This window comes from Numida meleagris, chromosome 1 (genome assembly GCF_002078875.1).
Source record: "Numida meleagris isolate 19003 breed g44 Domestic line chromosome 1, NumMel1.0, whole genome shotgun sequence".
Taxonomy (NCBI): Eukaryota; Metazoa; Chordata; class Aves; order Galliformes; family Numididae; genus Numida; species Numida meleagris.
In genome coordinates this window covers 126,578,756-126,602,839 of record NC_034409.1, presented here as the reverse complement: position 1 = coordinate 126,602,839, position 24,084 = coordinate 126,578,756, and the positions used below count along the sequence as shown (strand labels likewise).

Sequence of the window (24,084 nt, the reverse complement as noted above, 5' to 3'; positions counted from 1 at the left end):
CATTTTCTGCAATATCTCTATGAACAGACAGCCAGAGTGATCTACTACTGGTCAGGCGAAATCTTAATCCTGGTGCACTAGACTGGTTACTAGACTGAACTGTTACTAGCGTGCTAGACTGTTATTCCTTCTCTGCAAAGTAAAGGAAAAAAAAATTTGTTTACCACCAGTTCTACGGCCATAATTACAGTATCATGTCAGTATTTCAACATAACCTTCTTCATTCCTAGATGCAGACTGATCTATCATTAAGTAAGAATACTTAATTAAAACTTAGTATTCATGCTAGAAAAAAGCTAAGGAACCATCTTGTTATTTTTATTAGCTATGCAAGGCTTTAGCTCTGCCGGGTTTTGAACTATTACTATCTGAGAAATATAAATTAGAATGTAAGACTGCTCCTCCTTCCAACAACGCTCTTACAGAAGCAACCTCTTTGATAGGTAGTGGCTTGAACATCTGCCTCATTTAATAACATGCAACCAATTTATTTTAGTTGGAAACACAATTTAAATATGAATCAAGATGTAAATAGATCAAAATTAAAGAGGACTTACAACAACAAACAACCATGAAAGCTTTAGAGCTTTCATTCCTGAATGCGTTTTCTCATACCAGCACATGGGTCATCTTCAGATTGCTGAATTATTACAAAAGAGGCCAGCTTTTGGGGAACAACACAGAAGAGCACGCAGAAGTGTTTGTTTACGTTTGAAACGGCAGCTGCCTTTTTAAGCAGATATAGACAGTGGAAGACACAGCAATGCTACAAATGCTGAAGATGATGCTCCTGGGTGCATAAATTTTAGAACAACTTATTTTTTTACCCAAAGGCTAATGCAAAGTAAATATCTAGGCTTTTGCTGAAAACAAAGCTTTTAAGCATAAGATACACGGCTACTTTTGACTTGTAGGCCCCTACCTTTACCTTTAACCTTTTACTTGCTGTTTAATGTTTGATGAGTCACTGCCTTCACATCATTTCCCTTCTATGAAAATGGAAGCAAGCACTTATATCACCAACTTTACAAGTTTTTTATCAGGACTGTTAATTTATTTTACTGCTTACAAGCACTCTGGACAAAAGTGGATGGAACTCCTAAATCTTTAAAAGAACCACAACACAGAAATCATTTACAAGCTATGATGAGATCAAAAAACTTAAAGACTACACAGAGAACAGATGAAATGAGACAAACCCAAATTAAACAGGCTAATATCTGGTTCACAGGCTCTGGTCTCTAGAAGGGGTACAGAACAGTCCTGTGCCAGTCCCAGTGCAGTTACAGAAGCCAGGGATTTCCTGGGGCTCCTGCTGGCACTGAAACTATGGTGAGAAGGTGCAAATCCCTTCCTGGCTAAGCACAAAGGGGGATATTTCTCCAGATGTTATCAAAGACCAGGCAGAGATGGTGCTTGTGCTAGCACAGGCAAAAAAAAAACCAAACTTCAGCCCAAATTCTCCTGTCTCATAGTGGCTGACCAGCTGGCCTGCCACACATCACACTCACAGGTCAGTGAAGGTGTACGGAGTTTGTATGGAGATGTTTGGGTAGTATGGAGGATGCAGGAGTGTCCTCTGTGAGCAGAGCCCAGCAGTGCTCCATATCAGAGCAGAGCAGCTCCAGCTGCCCCAGAGAGACCTGCTGCTGCCAGAGCTACACACCACTGCGCTACTGCAGATCTCCCCATGCGGCCACGGAGGAGCCCACAGGGCAGCAGTGGCTGAGGCCTACAGGAGGCACGGCCCATGGGTACCCCCGCAGGAGTGGCCCAGGCCGGAGCTGCAGCCCGTGGAGAGGGGCAGCAGTGGGGCAGGAGGGCTGGGGGAGCAGCTGTGTGTGGGGACCCGTGTGGGGCAGTGCCCAAAGGGTGGACCCCGCAGTACGGAGCCACACTGGGGCAGTGCTGGGAGAGCCACCTCCCTGTCCTTATATATAAATTCATAAGCCCTTTCTCATTGTATTTCCCCTCCCTTTCCTTTTGAGGAGGAGGACAGGGGAGCAGCATGGTGGAAATGAACTGCCCATCACTGTGGAACTACCAGAGGCTCCCCAGCATAGCTGTGCATCTGGGTCCTCAGAGGCAGCCAAGATCTGCACCCAGCAGAGCTCCAGCACAGAGAGACAGACATCACCCAGCAGCACCTATCCTCTCCCTGGGTCGCAGCCATCACTTCCTTTCTGCTTTCGCTGATTCTGAGTCTTTCTGCAGGACTGATGTGAGATATTCCTGCAAGAGCCTGTTCTGGCTGAAAGAAGAAGTTTAAAGCAGATATCCAAATACCATTTAGAATCACGGAATCACCAAGGTTAGAAAAGACCTCCAAGATCATCCAGTCCAACTGTGCATCTATCACCAATATTTCCCACTAAACTATGTCCCTCAGTACAATATCTAAATGTTTCTTGAAACGTTTTTTTTTAGCACTGTCCACGCTCCGACTGGTCTGGGTTTCTGTTTTCAGAACAGTTAGAGTGTTTAAATGATAATTTTACAATATTTCCCAAACTAGGAAGTAGAAAAGGAAAGGAAAAAGCCTCAACTGGAAGACAAATGAGTGGTGAGGAGGAAAGGAATTTTGTTCTGCAATTGGATGTTTCCTATAATTCCAGTTGCTGTCAACTTCAGCACTTAATCTGGAATAATAAACTGAAAAAATATAATCAAGGGAGTTATTTATTATGAAGATGGAAAACAAGAAGAGTAGACTTACCTTCTACGGAAATTTTAGAATATAAATAAGTGAGAGTGGCTCAGATTTTCCTTCTGACAGGAACAGTAAATAGAATCAGTAAATAATTACAGATTACACATCCTCTGTTTTGATGAAAAATATGTATCCAATAAGTTCAAGATATTCCCGTTTAAGTAATAAAATCCTTTAAAAAATGACAGTTCTCTTCATTTTAACTGCACTCATCTTTCACCTGATAGCAGCTTGTAGAATAAAGAATTACTCATCTCATAAACAAAACTAGCATTTCCCATTTTCTATCAGAACAGAATGCATGAAATCACAGATATATTCTGAGGCCATACAATTATGGAGATGTCTACATAGCTCATCCTCCTTTTGGTTACCCAAGAGAAGTACTAAATTTAAAGGTGAAAACTATATTCAGTTGCAAATCAACATAACATAAAGCTCACTAACCCACCACAGTCGACCTGCTTTTAACAAACTAAAAAAGCAAATGCAAAGGAAGGCTGAATTTGATTATTCAAATCAATCCTCTTGGTGTGTGTGACTGAAGGTGGGTTTAAGCTCTGCACACATAAGTGGCTTTTGTTTAAATCAGTCCACCCTGAGGCTCATTTTGTGCGCTAAGGAACCCACCAATGGTCAAAAAAGTGAAGAGCCCAAAAAATGCGTATAACTTCAGACAGGCAAACAGTGCCATTGATTTCAATGAGATTAGTCATGTTTCTAAAATTACGTCAAACAAGATTTGAGGCATCTCATCTTTTACTGTAGAGCTCATTATAGATGGAGCAAACACGCAAATTCTCAGCTACCCAAATGCTTCCTAAGGTCTGAAATGGAAGCAGAAAATTTCCATCTTGAACACAATTCCTTGTGAACTTGAATCAATCACATTTAATCGGCTAAACAATCTGAAAGAAGGGAAGGTTGTTTCTTGCATGGCAGAGGGAGATGTTAGCCTGGGGGGCCTTTGTATTAATTTACAAAGGGGAAGAAAGTGAAAAAAAATTCCCAATGGAATAGATAAAGGAAAGTAAGGAAGTGGGATGTCCTGAAGAATGCTAAGTACTAATAAGTAAGAAGACCTAGACTTTTACTATCTACTAAGGTTGTCCATTTTAATATCCAGATTTATGTTGAAGGTAAATCCTCATTAAAGTAGCACATGCAGCCATTACTTTATGATAAGCATCTCCCCTGCAAAGGCCGGCACTGGATTCACAAATGGTCCTTCCTGTGTCCCTGCTTCTTTTGCTGATGAAGGACACCATAGAGGAAGTGTCATGTTGATATACAGGTGATATGGTTTACCCTAGTCCTTGTGAGGAACTGAACCTCACGTTACAGGGAGAATTGGTTCAAGTTCTGCAAATGAGATTCAGAGGTATTGGTCAAATCCTATGAGCCAAGGGAGGACAATGAAAAACAAGAATGGAAAAAAATGTGTAATCTCTTCCATACCTGAAGTCTTTCCCCAGCCTGCTATTAAAAAAAAACAAACAATAAAATAAATGAAAAATATTGAGGGGCAAGAATCTTAAAATTTCCCCAAATATTCCTGTAAACCTTAGTATTTATATTATTCTCTAATAGCTCTGTCTCTGCAGAGAGCTTCTGCCTGGGGTTTTGGTACTGGACTGACTAAGGGCAGAGGCAGCTTATGGCCTGAGATACTGTACAAAATAACCCAGAGACTTTTACACTTGTGAATTATCAACAGCCAGAATAATGAGATGTGATTCTCAGTGATGAGAATTAATCTTTTCATTTTATTAAGAGCTCCAGGATAGTTTCTATTGTGCTTTCATTCACAGGTCTTGCTGACTAAGCCGTTAGAGCAGTTGTCTGGAGTGGGACACAAATACTGCGAGGTTCTCTGGTTCAATAAATACATGCTACAGGCTCATCTGGTGTTGAAGTAATTTGCTTTGTTTAGGGAGCTCGTACTGAATTCTTTGGTAACGTCGTTTTGCTGCACATGCATGTGTTAGCCTTGCAATTCCAACTGAAGAGCAGGCTCTGCTCGTGCTCAGTGATGCACTGCAAACGGCAATGTTGCAGATTATGAAACTTGTTTTCCGGGAAAACTTCCAGTGGAATTAATGCAGAAACCTGCTGGGGTTTAGTTGCTGCTTTTAACTCCCCGAAATAAGGGCTGAGGTCTGAGCAGAGGCTTGGCTGCCAGCGCAGACTGCCAGAACTGGGCAGCCCTGCCCCAGCCCTCTCGCGCTTCCCATGGCTCGCTTAAAATTCTGCTCTTTCCCTGCAAGTCTGCACAGCTCTGCAGCCGCTTATTGTTATTAAATACGTGCTCTGCTGCGGAATTGAGCTGTTCCAGCCGAGACTAGGGCTCCACTTCCCGGGTGGTATGCAAAACACATCTGCAGTCTAAACTTCCACCCATTTCTCTACCTGCCCTTCCACCGTGCCCCGCAACAGCCTGGCTGCTCCAGCTGCAGCACGTTACATCGCAAGGCTGTAGGGCTCGTGGCAGAGTGTGGGGACCACCAGCACTTGCCAGCATCTCTTTGAGTGCACTCCCATTCCCGAGGTGCGAGCTGCCCAGCCTGCCTTGCTTTGCAAGCTACTGGTGGGCTGCTGTGACTGCTGCTCGGTCCCTGAGCTCAGTAACTGAGCCACAATCGAGGAGCAAGAGTTTTCCAGGCAACAAGCATGCTTTTTATATAAAAAATAATCTCAACGCTTAAAAATAACCTAAACACTTGGTCTTTACCAATTGTACAAACTCCTTAGTGACCAAAACATAACTGACCTTTACTTTCAAATCCGTGCTCAATAAAAGAGGATTACAGTTGTTTGTGAACTTTGCAAAGTCTGCACCGTAGCTGGGGGGCAGGGGGAAACTTAATTTATATTTGTCTAATCCCTAATAGCTGCTGACAGCCTGTGCGAAACAAATAGTTTTAATTATTTTCTCCTTGCTGAATCTCAGGACTCTTCATTTAACCAAAAAAATAAAATGGCATATTAACCACCAGTAAGATTAAAAGGAGAATCATGTAGTAGGAAAAACAGGAAATTGCATTAACACCAAACAGTGACAAATATGTCCACCTTATTGCAGCACTGTCCTCAAAGAGCAGAATGTTTATAGCCTCCCCATCAAAACAAATAATAAGGAAAAACAAAACAAAACACCACCAACAAAAAAACACCCTTAAAGACTTCTGCATTTGTCCTGGGACCTATGGCTGTTGAAAATGTCTATGTGGTCTGTGCAATAATAGAAAAAAAAAGACTAGTAGACTCCGTTACTAATGAACAATGTACAAAGCTTATGCAGTGGTATAAAATAAATGCTACTTATTTTTATCATATCCATTGATGCCTGAAAATGACTATAGAGCTAGTCGATAGGTAGTGGCTGTATCTCAAAAGTCATGCTCTGTTCTGAGGGAAAAATGACTCCAGTTCACAAGCAATTATTGACATCATGCAGCACATGAATCGATGCCCACAAGGAAACTTCACCTTATTTAATATTAATTAAACAGTAACATTTGCCTTTGTTCCTTTGTCCCAGCATATTTTTTCCTGCTCCTGTGAATATACTTAGGGCTCGCTCTTTCCTACCTAAGAGATTTGCCAGCCACAACATGATCAATTCCTCACCTCTTGTGGGCCTGGAATACCCCTGCAGGACTTCAGATGAGTAGAGTCCGCCTGGTTCCTTTTTCAGTAAGTATCGAGGTGCTGCTCTGTGCACAAGGGACAGCATTTTGCACTTGTTCCTCAGACACAGAAATGAGCACCAGGACTCAAAGGGCAGGGGAGAAGACAGCTTCCCAGCGTTCTCTGTCTCTGACTTCTTGGGTCAAGGGTGTCTCGAGACATGGCTGGTTTATAGACTCAAATGACGCTGAGTTTAGTTTTAACTGTGAATTAGTTTGCTCCCTCCAGAACAAACGTCTGCTCTTTATTTAGAAAATGAGCCATCAGAGTTGCTCCAACATCTGACAGCAGTTACAAGTAGTGTCTGATCTGAGGGAGACTTTCAAAGGAACATACGGCTAGCTGCAACTAGAAAGCACCAGGCTTGGGCAGCTTACTAACACTTCTGCAGGAGAAAACATCAGTATTTTTTAATTGCTAATGTAATAAAATGGAGAAAAATAGTGTCTTTCTTCCAACATTACTCAAATTCTTCTTATAATCCAAATTAACATTATGAAGAATTTGCAAATATCTGTAGATGGCCACAGCAGAAAAAAAAAAACCATGAAAAATCAACCAAACAAAACAAATCGATCTATAACCACAATAAGATATTTCAAAAGAAAATAGCACTGAGGTACATGTTCTTACAGAAAATGTTTCTCTAAGCAAAAATAGACTGCCAGCCTTAGTATGCTCTTTACCTCCTTCTCTGAAGATGCTTTACCTTTCAGGAAAGCTCGCTCAGTTTGTTCTTCCTTTTATTTAGGTGAGTATGAGAAATTATAAAAAGAAGACTGAAGATTTTCTCAGCGTACAGCTCAGCTGCAAGTAGTGCAGAGCTGCTCGCACTCGCAGACTTTGCTACTGTGTAGAAAAGGAAATATAATCCTAACAGTTCTCTGTCCTGCTGTAACTGCCTCTCTACTTAAAATGCATCCTGATGTAATTATTTCAAAACTACAAAGCGGGACGGAAGCTCAATGAAATGGAAACGAGAATATAGCCCAGAATATATTCATTTTTTTTAATAAGCTTTAAAAAATGTATTTATGATGTGAGGAGCAGAAAAGGAAGCTGCTATCCCAAAGCTTGTGAACCGGAGAGCACTGCAGCGCCCACCCCCAGGTTACAGTTTTAATTTTAAGAAAAGGTTACAATCATCCATCATGTTCCACGTGTTGTCAGAAAACCCAGCCTTACCTATTTTATCACTAAGAAGCTGCACTGAAGAGGTTCTTTAAGTGCTTGCAATGGAGGCTAGCTGACTGCTCAGCAGCTGCACCCCAGCTCTGTCCTTTCTTCCAATTCAAAAGTGTATTAACGGAGGATAATTGCAGGGGTTCTCATCCATTATCTACACTGACAACAATAAATTGCAGATCATATGCAGTGGATAAAATGCAATACTAAAAATATTCAGTGTTTTGTATTTTGTTCAAGTAATTAATCTATATTTTCTAAAAATTACTAGGTACTGCAGGCGGTTGACATGGTTGAAATTAAGAGTGAAAGAATATTATTTAAAACTACATGATAATATATGTATAACTTGTAAAGCTACGATGTTACGTTGTTGTTTAGTACATGATTAAAAAAATAATGCTTTATTAATATACTTTTGTCAATGATAAGGTTCTATACTTGAAGGAAACTGATATTCTAACAAGGTAATTATCTGCTCTCCAAACATTTTAGCAAAGGGACTCCAAAAACGAAAGCTACACCAGGCTCTCACAATTTAGGTACCTCTGTTTTTCTGTGATGAAGGCAGTATGTAACTGTAATAAGAAGATACTTGCAAAAGCCTGTTAATACCTACCATCAGTAGAAGTTGTACAGAAATACATGCTGGTAGTGAAATAAGGGGAAAAAAAACACGCTATATGCACTTACTTAACAGAAATACCTTTCACCTACCACACATAAAAATAAGGAGTTTTTAATGCAAGAAAGACATTTGCATGAAGATGTACCTCTTGATAGAAACGATCCAGGAACGCGGTGTTCTTTACCAGAGAAACTATGCACTGTTTGCTAATTCCTTGAAGTGGCAAAAAACCATAATCGCAGTGACATGATTCATAGGCAGACATTTCCATCATAAACATAAGAAAAATCCTGCAGCCTGCTGACAGCAATGGAAAGTGAATGAGAGATTACTGAAACACAGCTAAATTTAGGATAGTTTAAGAGACCTAGGTTTCAGTTCACCACACCATTTATTTCTTGACAGTTCAAATTTTTGCTATAATCCAAAGGATTTATTTTTAAAGTTAGGCATCCAGATCAGAGGGCAAAGATTTATCTCAGTAATTTGGAGCATTAACAAGTTTTAGCGATCACAATGCATCCATGATCAGCAGTTTGCAGCTGCTCTGTCGCTCTCATTTGAAGGATGTGCTCGAGCCCACGAGCCCAGCTTTGCCCCTCTAAACCACCACATCAGGGTTTTAAAAGTGGACAAAAACTAAAAACAAGTCAGTTCCTTCTTTTTAACCAAATTTTAAAATGTACAGTCTAACTTTTCCATTAGAAAATTATGGCAAGGAGTAGTGAAAACACCAGTTCAGCTGAGGCAGATTTGCCATGACCAAAAAGGGATGTAAGAATTCCCTCTTTCTTCCCCTCCGACAAAACCCTGAGCGAAGCTCTGTGCTCTGGCCGTTTTAGGAACACAACTGCTTGGCATGAAAACCCTGCTGCCCAGCTGGAGCTCCTCATCTGACTTCCAGCCAGGCTTCGAGCCTTCCCAAGTTCTTCATCTCTAAGCATCTCTAGATGCAGAGCAGACAGCCAGGAAGGCACAAGAAGATGGCCTTGATCTGCTGGCAGAAGCATGGAGAAGCCATGGCCCCTCCTAGAAGTGTCACCCATTAGCTACTGCTGCCCTGGCAAAGATTAACAGAGTAACTGCCAACTATCTCTACTGCTCCATTTTCAATTTGGATAGGCTAATCTACTTTTTAACGTACATACAGCTTTCTTGACCAGAACAACAAAGGACCTCTCCCTCAGGGAGGGCATGGGACTGATCACACATCACATGGGCTGGTGCTGCTTCTGAGAGCTGGAGGTGCTTTGCAGTTCTCCTGGCTCCTCTGAGTAAACTGCTGCGTAGTGACCTGGAGATGACAAATCCAGGTACCTTAGCACAAACACATTTTATATTTTATCCCTTTTTCAATAGGCTGGAAATATATGACTCATCGGCAATCTGCCTTTGACCCAGAGCTGTGCAGAGTGGGTGGAAGCTCTCACTGGAGAAGTTATATAGCCAAGGTACTAAGTGCTGAATGTACATAAAATAGTATTAACAGAGCAATTGTATTTATAAAAACAAAAGAGTGTGTAAAACTCTCTGCTTTCTGCCTTCCGGATTCACTTTCTGAACGGATTTCAAGCTGAATCTAGCAGTATCAACGTTTGAAGTACTTACTGCCTCTGGAGACCTGCGGGCCCTCAAAAGGGATTAGGGTTCAGTGAATCTGTGCCAGCCTTAATCCACTTCTCCACATAATAGGCAGATAAAATAGGACATACGTGCCACAAGCCCAAACCAAGCAAGAAATATAAAAGGCCAGCCCAAGATCAAGGAGAACCCCTAAGGAGCAGGAACAGACATGTGAAATACTTTACTTAAGGACAGTCCTCCATATAGAAGATGTAAAGCCTGATCAGATAATCCCTTCTGCAAGAACACATAATGAGACCTGCATGCTTTTAGGTTTGGGTATCATTTACTTGCTTTCACTTGTGCAAAGCCATGAACAAAGTACCAAAATTGTCCTGGAAGTCATCGACGTACATGCAAAGGAAAATGGGGATTTAAGTTTTTTCACTGGTCATGATGCACGAGTGTGGAGATAACTGAACTCCCCTCAGAGAAATGAACAAGCTGAATTCACAGGTTGGGCAGTCGTAAAATTACCCTTTGCACCTGGGTCATGTGCAATCCTGTCAGAAAAAAATAAACATGCTGCCCCACAGTGCCCTTTTTATGTTCATTTTTAGACCAGTTCCACTTGTCAAAATGTTCATAGTGTGTAATTTTATTTTCAACACTGAGCTCCAAAAACAATAGGACAGCTTTTATCTCTCTACATTTTTAATAATCTCAGGATAGTCTGAGACAAGTGGCAGACGTTTTGGAAGACTGCATTTTGCATCTCAAGAGCTTGGCAAGCAAAACTATTGAGTAAGTCAGTCAATGCTGCTCTCCATTCCCAAGATACACGCAGCCTCGGCATGCTGCTGCCGGCTGCAGGAATGCAGTTTTCTCAGTTTTACCCATTAAAATCCACAACATCCCAAATATTTAACTGAGAACACAATCAGAATAAAATGAGCCATGTGAACTGTATCTTGCAGTATCTCAGGGCTCCTTCTAAAAAAGCAAACACAAATGTTTGGAGATGGCAATTGCAATTGCTATCTTTACAAAATCTTTATTAAAGCCAGAGTTATTCAAGTGACTTTTGAATTGAAACTTTTCAAAATTCACCAACTGGGTGCTGAATGATCTGGTTATTTTAAAAAAGAAAATACTATTTCTAGTTCTTTTTCAAATGGTAGATGCTGTTTGCTTTTCATGGTTCTTTCTCTTAAATCTCTCATTATGCACGTCACTGTTATAAATACATAAAGGAAACGTATATAACTACCCATTTAAACGTATGGCATTATCTGTGTGATAGTGGAAGCACACAATGGATCACAAACATATATGAGAAATGTATGTCATAAGCATCTGGGATTACCTCATCTATGGCTGCCCACAAATACATTTATCATGTATATGGGAAATTGTCTAATATTCTAAACACCTAGGTGTTGCCACTTGAAAAACTGAAGTGCCTACAGATTATTTCTTCTCCAAATACGTGAACACACCTTCCCAGTTCCTACTCTCTTCTGTGCACAGGTGAAAATGCACTATCTTCAGTTCTTTAAAAGTACCTCTGGTTTTTAAGATTTAATATCCTGTACCTTGGGATAGGATTTATCTCATTTAAATTAATGACTTTATACAGCAGAGATGTCTACAGCTGAGCTAGTCACCAAAGGGCCCCTTTGCAGCTCACAGGGATAAACAGGCACTCAAAAGACTCGACTCATCTGTCCAACCGTAGGGTATCCTTTATCTCAGGATAAAATTTTTATCAGAATTATGGATCCATTATTCACAAACAGTAATGAAACAAGAAGGAATTTAGGCAGGTCACCCCCAGAAAAATATTAATTGATCTATAATGCACGCCACGACGCCACTCCTGGTGGTAAGCTCTCTGTGTATATATCTGTGCGAATATGCACTCCCACAACCTCCTCCTCTACACCTCCTTGTTTTAGTGATCTATTTCCAAACTGCTGCTCACCTGCACCAGCAGTGGCAGGATTTTCCATGGCAAGCCAGTGGTCCTTCTCCTTAACTCAGTGTTATTGCTCTTACATATGGAAGAGGCAAACTGCCTGAAACTCCTGCTACTATCCCTGCTCATGTCAATCATGGCTCATGTCAATGGACCCTGGAGTGGTCTCCTCTCTCTCTTGCTCCCTCTCCCTCAGAGAGGTATCTCACAGTTACTCTAATGAGAAAGGTTAACAGCTAGTCTGCATTTTGCTGCCCAAGTTTCAAACACCACTGCGTCATCCGGCAGAAGGAAAATGGAATTTTAATTACATTGTGATGGAGGTAAAACTTCCTGAGTGCGTAAAGGAGAATTACAGCAGTGGGAGTCTGTGCATGGTGACATTTATGGGGTGAACAGCCCCTAACTACAAATATTACGGATTTAAAAGTGAAAGTCTGATAGTCTAGTTGAAATTTTAAGAATTCCCCAACATTTCAACCTCTTTTTGAGACCCTTCCATTAGAAGTACTGTGATTTTCTTCCTTTTAACTGACGGGAATCAGAACCAAGTTCCTGATGTGTATTCTGTCCACAGCAAATTATCTTTCTCTTTTATTTTTGTTCCATTTTTAACAGTACATCTAACTGAGAACAGATTACCATATATACTTATTAGCTACGTACAAGGGAAAGTACTGCAGAGAAATGTTAGCAAGGAACAAACTGATTGATAGATAATGTCCTCCCTAGCTAACCCTGCAGGTTCTGAGTACAGAAATAGTTACAGCAGGCATGTCCACCCCGTGGCCCATGGGCCACATGTGGCCTGGCCCAGGTTGCAGTCTGGCCCACATCCCCTGCTGCTGTGCCATCAGGGGGGCAGCTCTGCCCCATCACTCAGCACCAACGGAACACGGGTGCACTATTAACCCCATCTGGGCTGAAACCAGGGCACGGGGTGCAGTGCAGTGCCAGCTCAACTGATGGCAAACAACGGTATCCATTTTGACACACTGCCTAAACACAGTCCTGTGAGCAGCGAAGAATGTGCAGCCATGCTTTCCATTTTGACACAGGAATTTGAGAGGAGGTTTAAAGATTGCCAAAAAAAAATCATGAATTTTTTGGTATGTTTGTGACTCCATATTCAGTCAACATAAATGCATTACCTGCAAATTTTCAAATTGAATGTATAGAGTTTCAATCAAAAATTGAATCTTGTTTCTTTACCAGATGTTTATAAGCACTCAGCAGAGAAAAATGTCTTATTCACAGTCATGTCTTATTCGTGTCATCACTTTTTGGCAGTATATGCATTTGTGAACAGTTATTTTCAAGGATGAAGCAGAGGAAGAGTAAAAAATCTCTGATAAACACCTTGAGAGCTCACTAAGAATTGCAACCACTGCCACCGAACCAGGGTGATGCGCTAGTTTCACAAAACAAGGTCACATATCCCACTAGGTGTATGATTTTGTTGCTTTTTTATGTTTTAATAAAAAGCATTAGAAATTAAAATAAGTTTTATTACTTATAGACATTAACTATATTACATATTTTATGAGCACTGTTCTGAAAATAATGCCTCCTGTTGTATTCTATTGGTCCACAACATCAGAGTGGATCTTGGTGGTATGGCAGTAGAGGTTGAACCTTCTTGCCAATATTCCATGACGTTCTGTTGCCGTGCAACAGGTGGCTGCAGAAAATGGTGTCTGACATGGAAGTGTGGATGAAGCAGAGGTGTGGAATTGAATTCCTCCATGCAGAAGAAATGACACCCATTGACATTCATTGATGCTTGCTGGATGTTTCTGCAGACCAAGCAGTGGATGTGAGCACAGTGAGGTGGTAGGTGGTGGGTTTCAGCAGGCTCTTGTTATCACTGGTGAAAAGGAATAGCTAATGGTGGTGACTATGTTGCCAAAAAGTGTTTTCCGGCTGAGAACTTGCTCTATTAAACCGTGCTATTGTGCTCTTTTTATCTGTTGTACTTTCCATGGAAATAATTAGGAGACATTACTTTTAGAGCAACCTTTGTAGATGTGGTCCTTGACAATTCCTTTTCATTCACTGTGGGCCAGGCAAGCTTAAAGGTTGGACACCTATGAGTTACAGATTACAACACAGTGTGTGCTGATGCACTAACACTGGTTGGGCTCGCTTTTTTTCACAAATTCTTAACTGCTTACTTACTGTCTTCCCATTGCAGCAATCAAGAGAGTGTTTTTTAAACTGCTGGATACAAATTGAATTGTTTTCAGGCAGAATGAAAGAATCTGCCTGAGTTGGCAAATTAAATCAACAGTCCTTTACCACACAGGAGATAGGAATAAACACTTTCTCACTCAACATAAATGCCCTTTTCCAGTGTACTTCTTACCTGCTGTTAAAAATCTGTGATAAAATTTGACTTACCATTCAAGAATTTTCACTCCAAAACAATTCTACATAGTGAAAGTCTAGATTTTTACATACTGTATGGTGTAGGTTTATCCTGTGTTTCTATAGACCATTTTGCAACCTAAACAGAGTCAGTCCTACAGGTAGGATTAGCTGTGGAAATAGTTTTCTTGTCCTGTGAACATTTGAAAGATGGAAGATAGTCTTCCAAATTCCCACTGTTAGGCAAAAAAATCAAAAGGATTCTTTTCTCTTTTTAAACAAATGACTAAAACTGTGGGAGAGGGCATGAAATGCATCTCTGTGTGTACTGCTTCATCTTTAGCCGGCTCCATGGCTTTGTTTCAGCCTGTACTAGCCAGCTTCTTCCAAGAGGAAGCTGGGTGTGGTTTGGGGATAGATCACCCCAGCAGCTGCTCCAAATAGGTCATACAAACAAGAACTTCAATAGCCTTGACTCCCTCTGAAGTTCTCCAGCACAATCCCACCGGTTTTGCGCTCCTCTGTACAGCACCCTTACGCATCTGCAGGCCATGCAACAAGACATGCAACACAAATCCTTCACTATCCTGTCACCAAAGCACCCTGTGGCAACTCTCAGTATGTCTCCAGCTACTTTGACCTGAGAATACACATGGGACACACAGGAGAACCACACGTCCAGTGGGAAACAGGGTCAAATGTTATGAAGGTGTGCACTTACAGTCAGTCTACTTTAGATGGGTCTAACGCAAGCACTCTGTGCTCCTAAGCCTTCTAATTTAATAGTTAGTATAAATAATGCATCTGCATATCCCCTAAAATGCAGTAACTGGGTACCTACCTATGCATAGGCATTCACATCTGAGAAAAATACCCCAATCACCAGGATTTGGTAGCTCGAAGGCAGATTGCTCATTTTCCTTCTCAGGTGAGTCTTTCCATCTTTCCCTCTAAAACTAACTGTTCTATGGTTGTACAGACAATCAAATATTTATTAGACGGAAAAGAAGTCCTATGGCTCTGACTAGAACAAGAAATGAAAGCCTGAAGCTTAAATCCCTGAATGTTATGTACAAAAACAGAACCTGTTTAAAGTCAGGATGTACTGGGATAATGTGGACTGCTTCCATCTCTGTGAGTCTGATCAGAATCCCACTTTTGATCTGAAAAGCGTCTTGTAAAAATTAACCACAATTGACATGTTTCTGCAAGGAGTTTCTGTTTTGTGAGAAACTTCTAGACTACCTTTACATGACGACCACACACTCACATGGACTAAAGATGTTGGTGCTGATGAGTTGCTGCTTTCAGCTGCAGAATTTAATTATTCTAGTTCTGTAGAGCTGGTGTTATTGTGTGGTGATGCGTTTGTCTTCTGACACCGCAGGGAAGAAGATGAAATGAATTTGTACATTCAGAGTGCCGAAGGGACAGTCTGGATAAGAAATGCTGCAATAAGACCTGCATGACTATGTCATCTGGCATGAATGATGAATCCAGGTTCTTTAGATCCTCTTTCCTAGCAGCACTTACAGACTGAAAATATTTCTTTAAAAATGTTATGGGAAAATCACACTCAAATTAAGCTTATTTTGACAGATGAATGAAATGAGCTAGTTTATATTGCTTGATTTCTAGCCTGTATTCTTGATTCTGTCTTTCCCTCCACTTTTACAAGCTGGCAGGTCACTCATCCAACTCGTTTTCAGTTTGTCAGTCAATAGTCACTCATATGGCTCTACATCTTTGTAAATGACAGCTGAGACAAGACCTGATGTCTTCCTTCCACAATGCCTTCTAAATACCAACCTGAGGCACATTCACCAAGTGTGTCATGAAGAAGATTTTGGAGCTTATAATACTGCTGTGCAAGAAATGTTTATCCATCAACGGCATAATGAAGTCTCAAGTCACAAAACAGTTTCTAATATTGGACATTAATGAGAGTCAACATTTTTTTTCTATATTTATTTTGCAAGGCATTTTAATTGTATCACAAGGAGAGGTCATCTGGCTTAAAAATCTGTATTCAGCACCTGTAGCAGAGCAGATATCTGAGAGGGAAATGGTAGCTTCTGGGCTTCCAGTTTGGACAGTACCCATCACTAAAACTGGCATGTTGCACAGCTGGCTACATTTCCACTTGATGCCTGATGAATGTCTTTTTTGGTCTATTATTATCTTATTAATTAGTTATTGTTTACAAGTTTGGATGCTATCTCTTCAAAAAGAAGATCTCTTTATGTTAAAAATTCCTAAGGGATAACATATTTCACTGAACTCTAGAGAGAATCATGACAGCTCGTCAGCTTTTATTTACTGAACAGTCATGGGGTAGAAATCAATTTTTTTTGAAGAATAAACATAATTTCTCTCTTGCATGCAACAAGTGCAATCCACATTTATTACAAATGTAGAAAAAAAATTTTCAAAGTGGAATTTTAAAAAACAAGTATCACTATGATTTTCCTGTGAAAGAGGAGTGCCACCACTCCTAAAGGGCAAGCGATAGCTTTGCAATTTTTATGACAGCCACCGGCTCCTGTATCTTGGCCTATCATATTTCTACAGGCTGCTTCTCATTGCAGTTTGTCAGGGCAAAAAAAAACAGAACAAAACAAAAACCAACACATTTGGCAGAAGGTCTTTCCAAGCTGTTATGAATAGCAGAAGACAATGTTCTGAAGTCCTGAGAAGTCCTTAAGCTGTTAATACTTTGAGCATATTACATGTACGTATCATGGCCTATTTGCAAAGCTGTGGGTTTATTTGCTTAGGTATCTAAATATCTCGAGATAGGTCTGAGTTGGATGTTGTTAAGCCAACAGCCCTGCCTGCCACACTGAGCCGTCCCATCAACAAATAATGCGATGAGAGTCAGGGCCGTGCTGTAATCCCGAGGAAGTATTTGATTTGAATGCCATGGGACCAAAGTGTCGGCAGAAACAGATCTGACACAATCTGGAATGAAATCAAACAACATGTTGACTCTCTCTTGAGAGAACGTGATATGATAAATCCATGATGCGTTTCCTCACCAGAGTGATCTGGGCTGTGTTTACTGTCAAGAGTGCCAGGTTGCAGCAGGTGAAGCAATTTCCTGTGCGCATTTAGAAACCACTTTGGAATACTTCAGGGTGATAACAGTTGGTTTAGCCAATATGATTAAAGAGATATCACCTCATTTTCACTGTGTTACAGTCGTAATCCTAGAAGGAATATTCATATATGTGCATTCGGGAATGAAATTCCAGGGGAGAAGAAACCCTATTCACAGCTAGCATTATCAGACAGCTGAATTTTCCTATACTTGCTTTCTCACTTTTCTTAAGGCAAATTTACCCCAGTGCATGAGAGCAACAGCAGACACACTGAATGCCCACTTACAAAAGCGAGACCACTGAACACCATGCACATATGGAAAACAGAGTAAATCCTGATCACATAAGCATATCTTAAGCAAGAAGAGCAGAAGTTAGAGCTATAAGTCCAAAGCCTAAGGGAGTAAAACAGTAAAAGAGAAGAGTGGCAGTAAAAGTTTCCCTCTCTCTCCCCTCTGACGTACAGGAAAAACACAACAAGTTTTATATAAAAATATGAAGATCTCAGCCTCCGTAACTGAAGCCTTCAGGGCACACATCCTGACTCAAAAAGCAGTTGATGCATTTGATTTTCAAGCAGTACACACACACGCAAGTCAGTATATCTGTCCTTCACCCATTGCAATGCAGTATTCCTTCTGACTGGTATCACATATAAAGAAAATACAAAATGATCAGGAACTATAGTCAGCATTACTATTACATCTCTAAGTACTTGACTCCTCCTTGTGATAAATCCATTCTCATTTTATGTGTTCAGTGACACCCCATTTAGCTTCTAAACACGATCGGTATAATACAAAAATGTCTCCCTTGGCACACCAATAAAACTGAATGGGCTTAAGCGCTGTAAACAAGAGATTCAATTCTCACCCTCAAACACAGAGGGTTTTGTCAGAATTTTGTGTCTCTAGAGTCAATTCTGAGCACCACCAAAACTTCTACATAAAACACTAGCAAAGTGAAGTCGGTCCAAGTAAAAAACACCACCAGTACTAGAGACTGCTTTTTAAAATGGCATTCACAGGGGGCAAGACGAGTTTAACAAACACATTTTGGCAATGCTGTACTCTGATTCTTAAGAATACACTACATACTATGAGCATTCCTATTACAATTTTACTGCAATGTTCAAGGTGTTCTCAGAAGATGCTATTCATTTTTTTAAATATGGGTTTGTTTGCATCTTATTTCACAGCCACTCTTCCACCTTCCGGTTTCATTTCTGAAATTAAAGCTAGTGACATTTCCATATCAAAGTTTAAAATTAATTTGCTTTGTGGAACATGCCCCTTGATCTAAAATACTTCATTTTAATTAGGATATTTAATTTTCTCTAATGGAATCAGGTTCCATTCACTTAATCCAAAACCATGTTCTGAAAGAGTACATTTTCTCAGCACAAGTCCTTCTAAGGCTTGTTCACATTAGAACAGTGCACCTGTGCAGCTAAACTGATTTCAGACTGATCTACTTATACCACCACAAAATGTTATTTGAAGTTGACCTTATATGGGTTTGCCCCACTTTTGGATCAGTTTTATAAACAATATTCAGTTTTCTAATGTAGATCAGGGATAGATGATAGAAAGTCATATACCGTTACAAATACATTTTAGGATAGAAGACTTAAATGAACATTGTTCCATATTCCCTAGCATGAGTGCCCAGCATGGAGTACATCCAATTCCCACCAACAGTTTTTTCATTTGTACAGCTTCCTTCTTTCCCTTGCCCTTTTCTCAATAATATGTTGCGTACATGCAGATCGTGCCAGATCGTGCCTGCTTCTCATAACAGGACGTACCAGGTATTTCCTAGGAACACTTTGCATATTCCGGCTCTGTGTTAGAATGCAGTTTTATTACCATGCATGCACCAACAGAGATAGATCAGTGGAGAGAGTCAATGCACAGGCAGAGTTACAGATAAAGGGATATGACTCCCCTCCTCTTACTGTGAGCTCCCTTTCCACATAAGTGTTCGTTCTGGGCAAGGCTTGTCTTTATCAATGTTAAATGTCTCATCAGTGCAGAAAAGCACAATAAATAGTGTACATTATAACACACTCTGAAACATATTCAGCTCTCTGCTGACTGCAGCATTCACAATGTAGAGATGTGGCAACAAAATGGTGAAAAAAAAAAAGGCATACCTTGAAAAATAGCCAGGCAGTCATCCATTTGACCACTTTTACAACCCAAAAGACATGCTTGTAGAGCTCAGTATTCACTACTCCAGGGTCTACTACATTAGCAGTCACATGGCTTCCATTTGCAGTCAGAAGATGCTGTAGTCGATAGGTAAATAACACAAGGGCAAGTTTGCTTTGGGCATAGGCTCCATGGGGTGAATACGAACATCTGTATAGGAGAGAAAGAGAGTGGGATATGCATATGAAAAGGAAAGAATCAGGAAGAAAACAGAATTGCACAAACATCCAATGTACTGCATTTGGCCATATCCAGCAAATAAACAGCTTTACACTGAGTCTTTACAATAAAGAGCTTATCAGTAGCAGGAGTGTTATTTGCTGCAGTTCCAACGATTATTCCATAAGATACCAAGTCTGATTTATGAAAAAAAATAATACAAATTTACACAGTACCTGACAGAATCTCTATGCCAACCTATTTTAACTGTTAAGCACTCAGGTGCCTATCTGCAGAATACTGTCACCTGGAAGCCCTCAAGTACCCTCCCATTCCTCACCACACTGTTCCTACACACGTACCATATTCCCACCAGTAAATTCATCCCCATCGTACTGCTTCTGGCTATTTTTATTTGTGTTGCAGCATGACCTGCTAGCTTCTGATTAAGGCTCCCATGCTGGGCACAGCACAGATGAGTAAGGCAGCGGTTGCACCTGCCCTGGTGACACTGGGTTACACACAGCTGGAGACTGATGCAGAGATGGGACAAGGAGAGTGGCTGTCAGCACAACCAGAGTTATGTCATACACAGCCCTTAGAGCAAAGGTGGCTGCCTCACTCTGCCAGACAAGGTACAGCGAAGGCACACAAACACTGGGAGTTAGGGCAAAACCACCTGCTGAGCCTCCTGTGTGTCTCTGATCTGAATGCTGAATCTACCTCTCTTTCAAGTCCAACTTTTCAGAACCACTGATTAGATGGGTTCCACTTCATGCACGCAGCAGTATTTTTTTTAAATAAGCAGGCTAGCTCCAGGCAAATTAGCAGGTATGTCACTTCAAACATTCCTCCCAACAGGGGCCTCATCATTACTCCCACTAATTCCTGTGCATTGACAATTCCCTCTCAATATTACTACAGGCCTTTCATTTAGCCTTATTTTGTGTATGTATGCTTATCAGAACCAGAGGCAGTTCCTAACATTACATCCAGCTCACAGGTAAAGCAGGCAGGTGCCTAAAGCAGCAGTCTCCTGGAGGCAGCAAAACTGCAACAAGCTCCATACTCATCCTTATGCCCATCCCCATCCCCATCCCCATCCCTATGCTCATCCCCATCCCCATGCCCATTTCAATGCTCACCTCCATCCCCATGCCCGTGCCCATCCCCATTCTCTCCTGCCCTGCAGAGCCCTGGGCACCAGCAATGCTGCGCTGCTGTTCCTGTGCAGACAGGGGTAGTGCCTGCTACTGCTGCTGGTTTTCTGTGATTGTTATTACATGCACAGTTTTTATTTTGAATTAATAGCAAATTCATCCTGGCCTTGTTGTTGTTGTTGTTTCGTTACCTCATTCTTGTTTAACACCAAATTCAGTCTATCCTGTACACCTCACAGAAACCACTGCATGCTTGCTAACAGGCTGACTGCAGAGCTAAGAAGCAATTTAACTGTTAGGCTGTCTTAATGGATTCAGAAACTGTGAGACACAATGGTAAATCTTACAGCTCAGCTGTAGGAAGTAAAAGACAACAGCACTGAACCTCAAGTGCATCCTTTTTTTTTTTCCCCCTGGCTTTTTTTTTTTTTCCTGGTCTATTCTTTTTGAAGCAAAACACTGAGAGGCCACAAAAGCATTATGTAATTTGAGAGAGGATGAAAACAGACAGCTGATCATGACCAGCCCTTGTACCAGCCAACTGCCCCAGCCGTGCAGAGCTGGGTAATGCAGCTCCATCATTATAAAGATATCACCTGTGCCTCGGGGAAAACTGGGCTGTTTTTGGAATAAAGAACAGTCACTGCACGAATATACGTAAAAGTGACTCGGCATTAGTCAGGAAATTGCAGTTACCTTTTAAATTCAGAGATGTCCATGCTCTGATCCGAGATACTCAAAATGTCACCCCTCTCATGCATATTTCAGCCCCTGTAACCCAAAGGGCCAGATCCTCAGGCACCACTGCCTGCCTCATGCAGGGTAACAAGTCTCACGCTCCCCATGGGAAGCCCTCTGCCCTCATCTGCAGCCGCCTCTGGCAGCCAACTGGCAGCGGCTGCCACCAGAATGATGGCAAACCCCAAGCCAGGGCACAGGACAAGCTCCTATATCAAATTACAGCGATCTTGCCCAGCAGCTCGCAGGGAAGCAGGGCCAGGACTGCTTGGACTTGTTCTACCTGGGTCGCACCTGGCTGTCAGTAACCTTCAGAAGGCAGTCCCCATGACTTCACATTCCCACATTTTGTGCCACTGCTGTTTTGTCTTACCTCGTGGCAGTGAAGCACAAGCTACAAGGGCCAGATCCTCAAAAGCCTTGTACTTTGCATAGTTAACTGTGTCAGAGAAACACAAGTGCTCAGAAGATATAAAAAGCTATGCAATCAGTATGGAAGCCTTTTATATCCCAGAGCAGAGATGCAAATGATTTGCAAGGTAGCAGGAAATCAGACTTCAGTACCATACTATAGATAGAAAGGACATAAAATTGGATATTAAGAGCAGACACTTTGACAGAACTCCTACAGTGTTTACCAGCTATCTTTCCATTTCCTTAGTGTGTGTCTGCTTTTGGCTTTCCAGGAATCCAGCACCACTGGACTATACAAGACAGAGAAATAACCTGTGGCACATAACTGATTGTTTTTGTTGTACTTATCACTGAACAACTGTTCTGTTCGTGAGACTCAGTCTTACTAGGTTCATGTTGATAAAACATCATGTTGGGAGAAAAAATCAGTGCTGCTCACTTGAATTCATTACATTTAGTCTCGACTTTATGAGTCAGAAAAAGAGAAACGAATGTACTACTGTACCTGTACCATAATTGCATCTGTCATGCACATACATGTGCATGGAATACTCCGTGCATGGAATAATCTGAATTTAAACTCCACGCATCTAGAAGTAGTCTCTCTTGGTGCTTTATGCTATCCATGTACATTTTCTATACTGAATGATACTACAATTGTCTATTAAACAAATTAATAGTGTTGACACTGTGCATTTCCACATTGCTTTCCTATTCTGAAGGGTATAAAGGCCCTCTGAAATAAAAGTTTATGAGAAGCTAACAGAGGCACAGTAGGAGGCAGCTTACCAGCAGACTGCACTGGCACACCAGTGCCCAAGAGATACTGGCTGATGCTGGAACTCCTGAGGACTCAGGGTACCAGTGCTTTGCAGCAAGGCAGGCAGACACTCAGTAAGAGAAACTCTGCCTCCTAACTGGATGGCCAGACAGGTAGAATCATAGTCACAGAATGGTTTGGGTTGGAAGGGACCTTAAAGTCCATCTTGTCCCAACTCCTCTGCCATGGGCAGGGCTGCCTCCCACCAGCTCAGGCTGCCCAGGGCCCCATCCAACCTGGCCTTGAGCGCCTCCAGGCATGGGGCATCACAGCTTCTCTGGGCAGCCTGTGCCAGGGCCTCACCACTCTCCAAGTAAATAATTTTTTTAGGTTGTTAGGTGTTTAAGATATTAGGTTTTAACATCTAACCTAAATCTACCCTCTTTTAGTCTAAAGCCATTCCCCCTTGTACTATCACTATCTGCCTGTGTAAGAAGACCAGTAGCTGTGTGCCTGGCATTGATAACATGGAAGAGCTCATGCCCACCCACTTGTGTGAGCGGGGTTGTCTGTGGACCACTCTTCCCACAACAGAAAACAGTCTCCCCTTGGGGTTCCTGCCCTGTAGCATTTTGCCATGTTGATGCAGATAAAATAGGACAATGCCCAACTCACTAAATGGAAAACCATAGGAATAGCTAAGTCAAACATAATTTAATTAGTTGCTCTGAAATCTAGCCAAAAGCGCAGCAATGCACAAGACCTTCTTCTTCCTTTTAAAATAATGTTTCATTATCAATTCCATACTGATGAATGAAGAACTGGGATAAGGCAGGCTGTGCATTTTCTGTTCAGCTGATTTTTAACAGAAGTTATTATTTGTGGCTTAAGAATTTTTTGCAACATAGACTGAAAAGTTTATCACTGCAAAAATTTGAGAGGAGAAGAGAAAGGGATTGGTTTGCATTTCTTTCAAAACAAGTAAGTATTAAGTTGTGGAGTAAGAGAGTGTCTTGTGGTTTGCTGATTTTATTCTTTACTTCCACCAGAAGCTGATTTTACTGCTCATCCCCATGGTTCTGTCTCCAGCAACAGTCTCCCTAGCATGCTGGGTCAATGTATTTGTAAAAAGGAATGAGAAGCCAAATTTCAAACCCGAGCATGTGGTGGCTAATGAGGTATTTAAGCATGGACTCTGCTGCTCTCCAGTTCCGAACATCGGATCCATGTTTAGCACTTCCCTTGGCAGCTAGGCTTACTCTGGTTTCCTTTTTTGGCTTTCTGCAGTCAATCTGTGTGCTGTAGAGGTCTCCCATTCATCTCCAGAGATACCAAGTTTAGTCAAGGACATGAAGTCAGCTCAAGGTCCCTACTGAGTAAACAGGGAAGCAAAATTGCTGCTCAGCACAGACCCACTG

General features: G+C 41.4%; 1 protein-coding gene across 1 annotated transcript in view; it reads right to left on the bottom strand.

Moving 5' to 3' along the window:
* Window positions 1-24,084, bottom strand: part of DHRSX (dehydrogenase/reductase X-linked) — a 161,720-nt gene that overhangs the window by 9,217 nt on the left and 128,419 nt on the right. Inside the window, exon 6 of the mRNA XM_021411563.1 lies at window positions 19,378-19,585. Coding sequence (XP_021267238.1) covers window positions 19,378-19,585 — 208 coding nt within the window. The remainder of the gene's footprint in view (window positions 1-19,377; window positions 19,586-24,084) is intronic.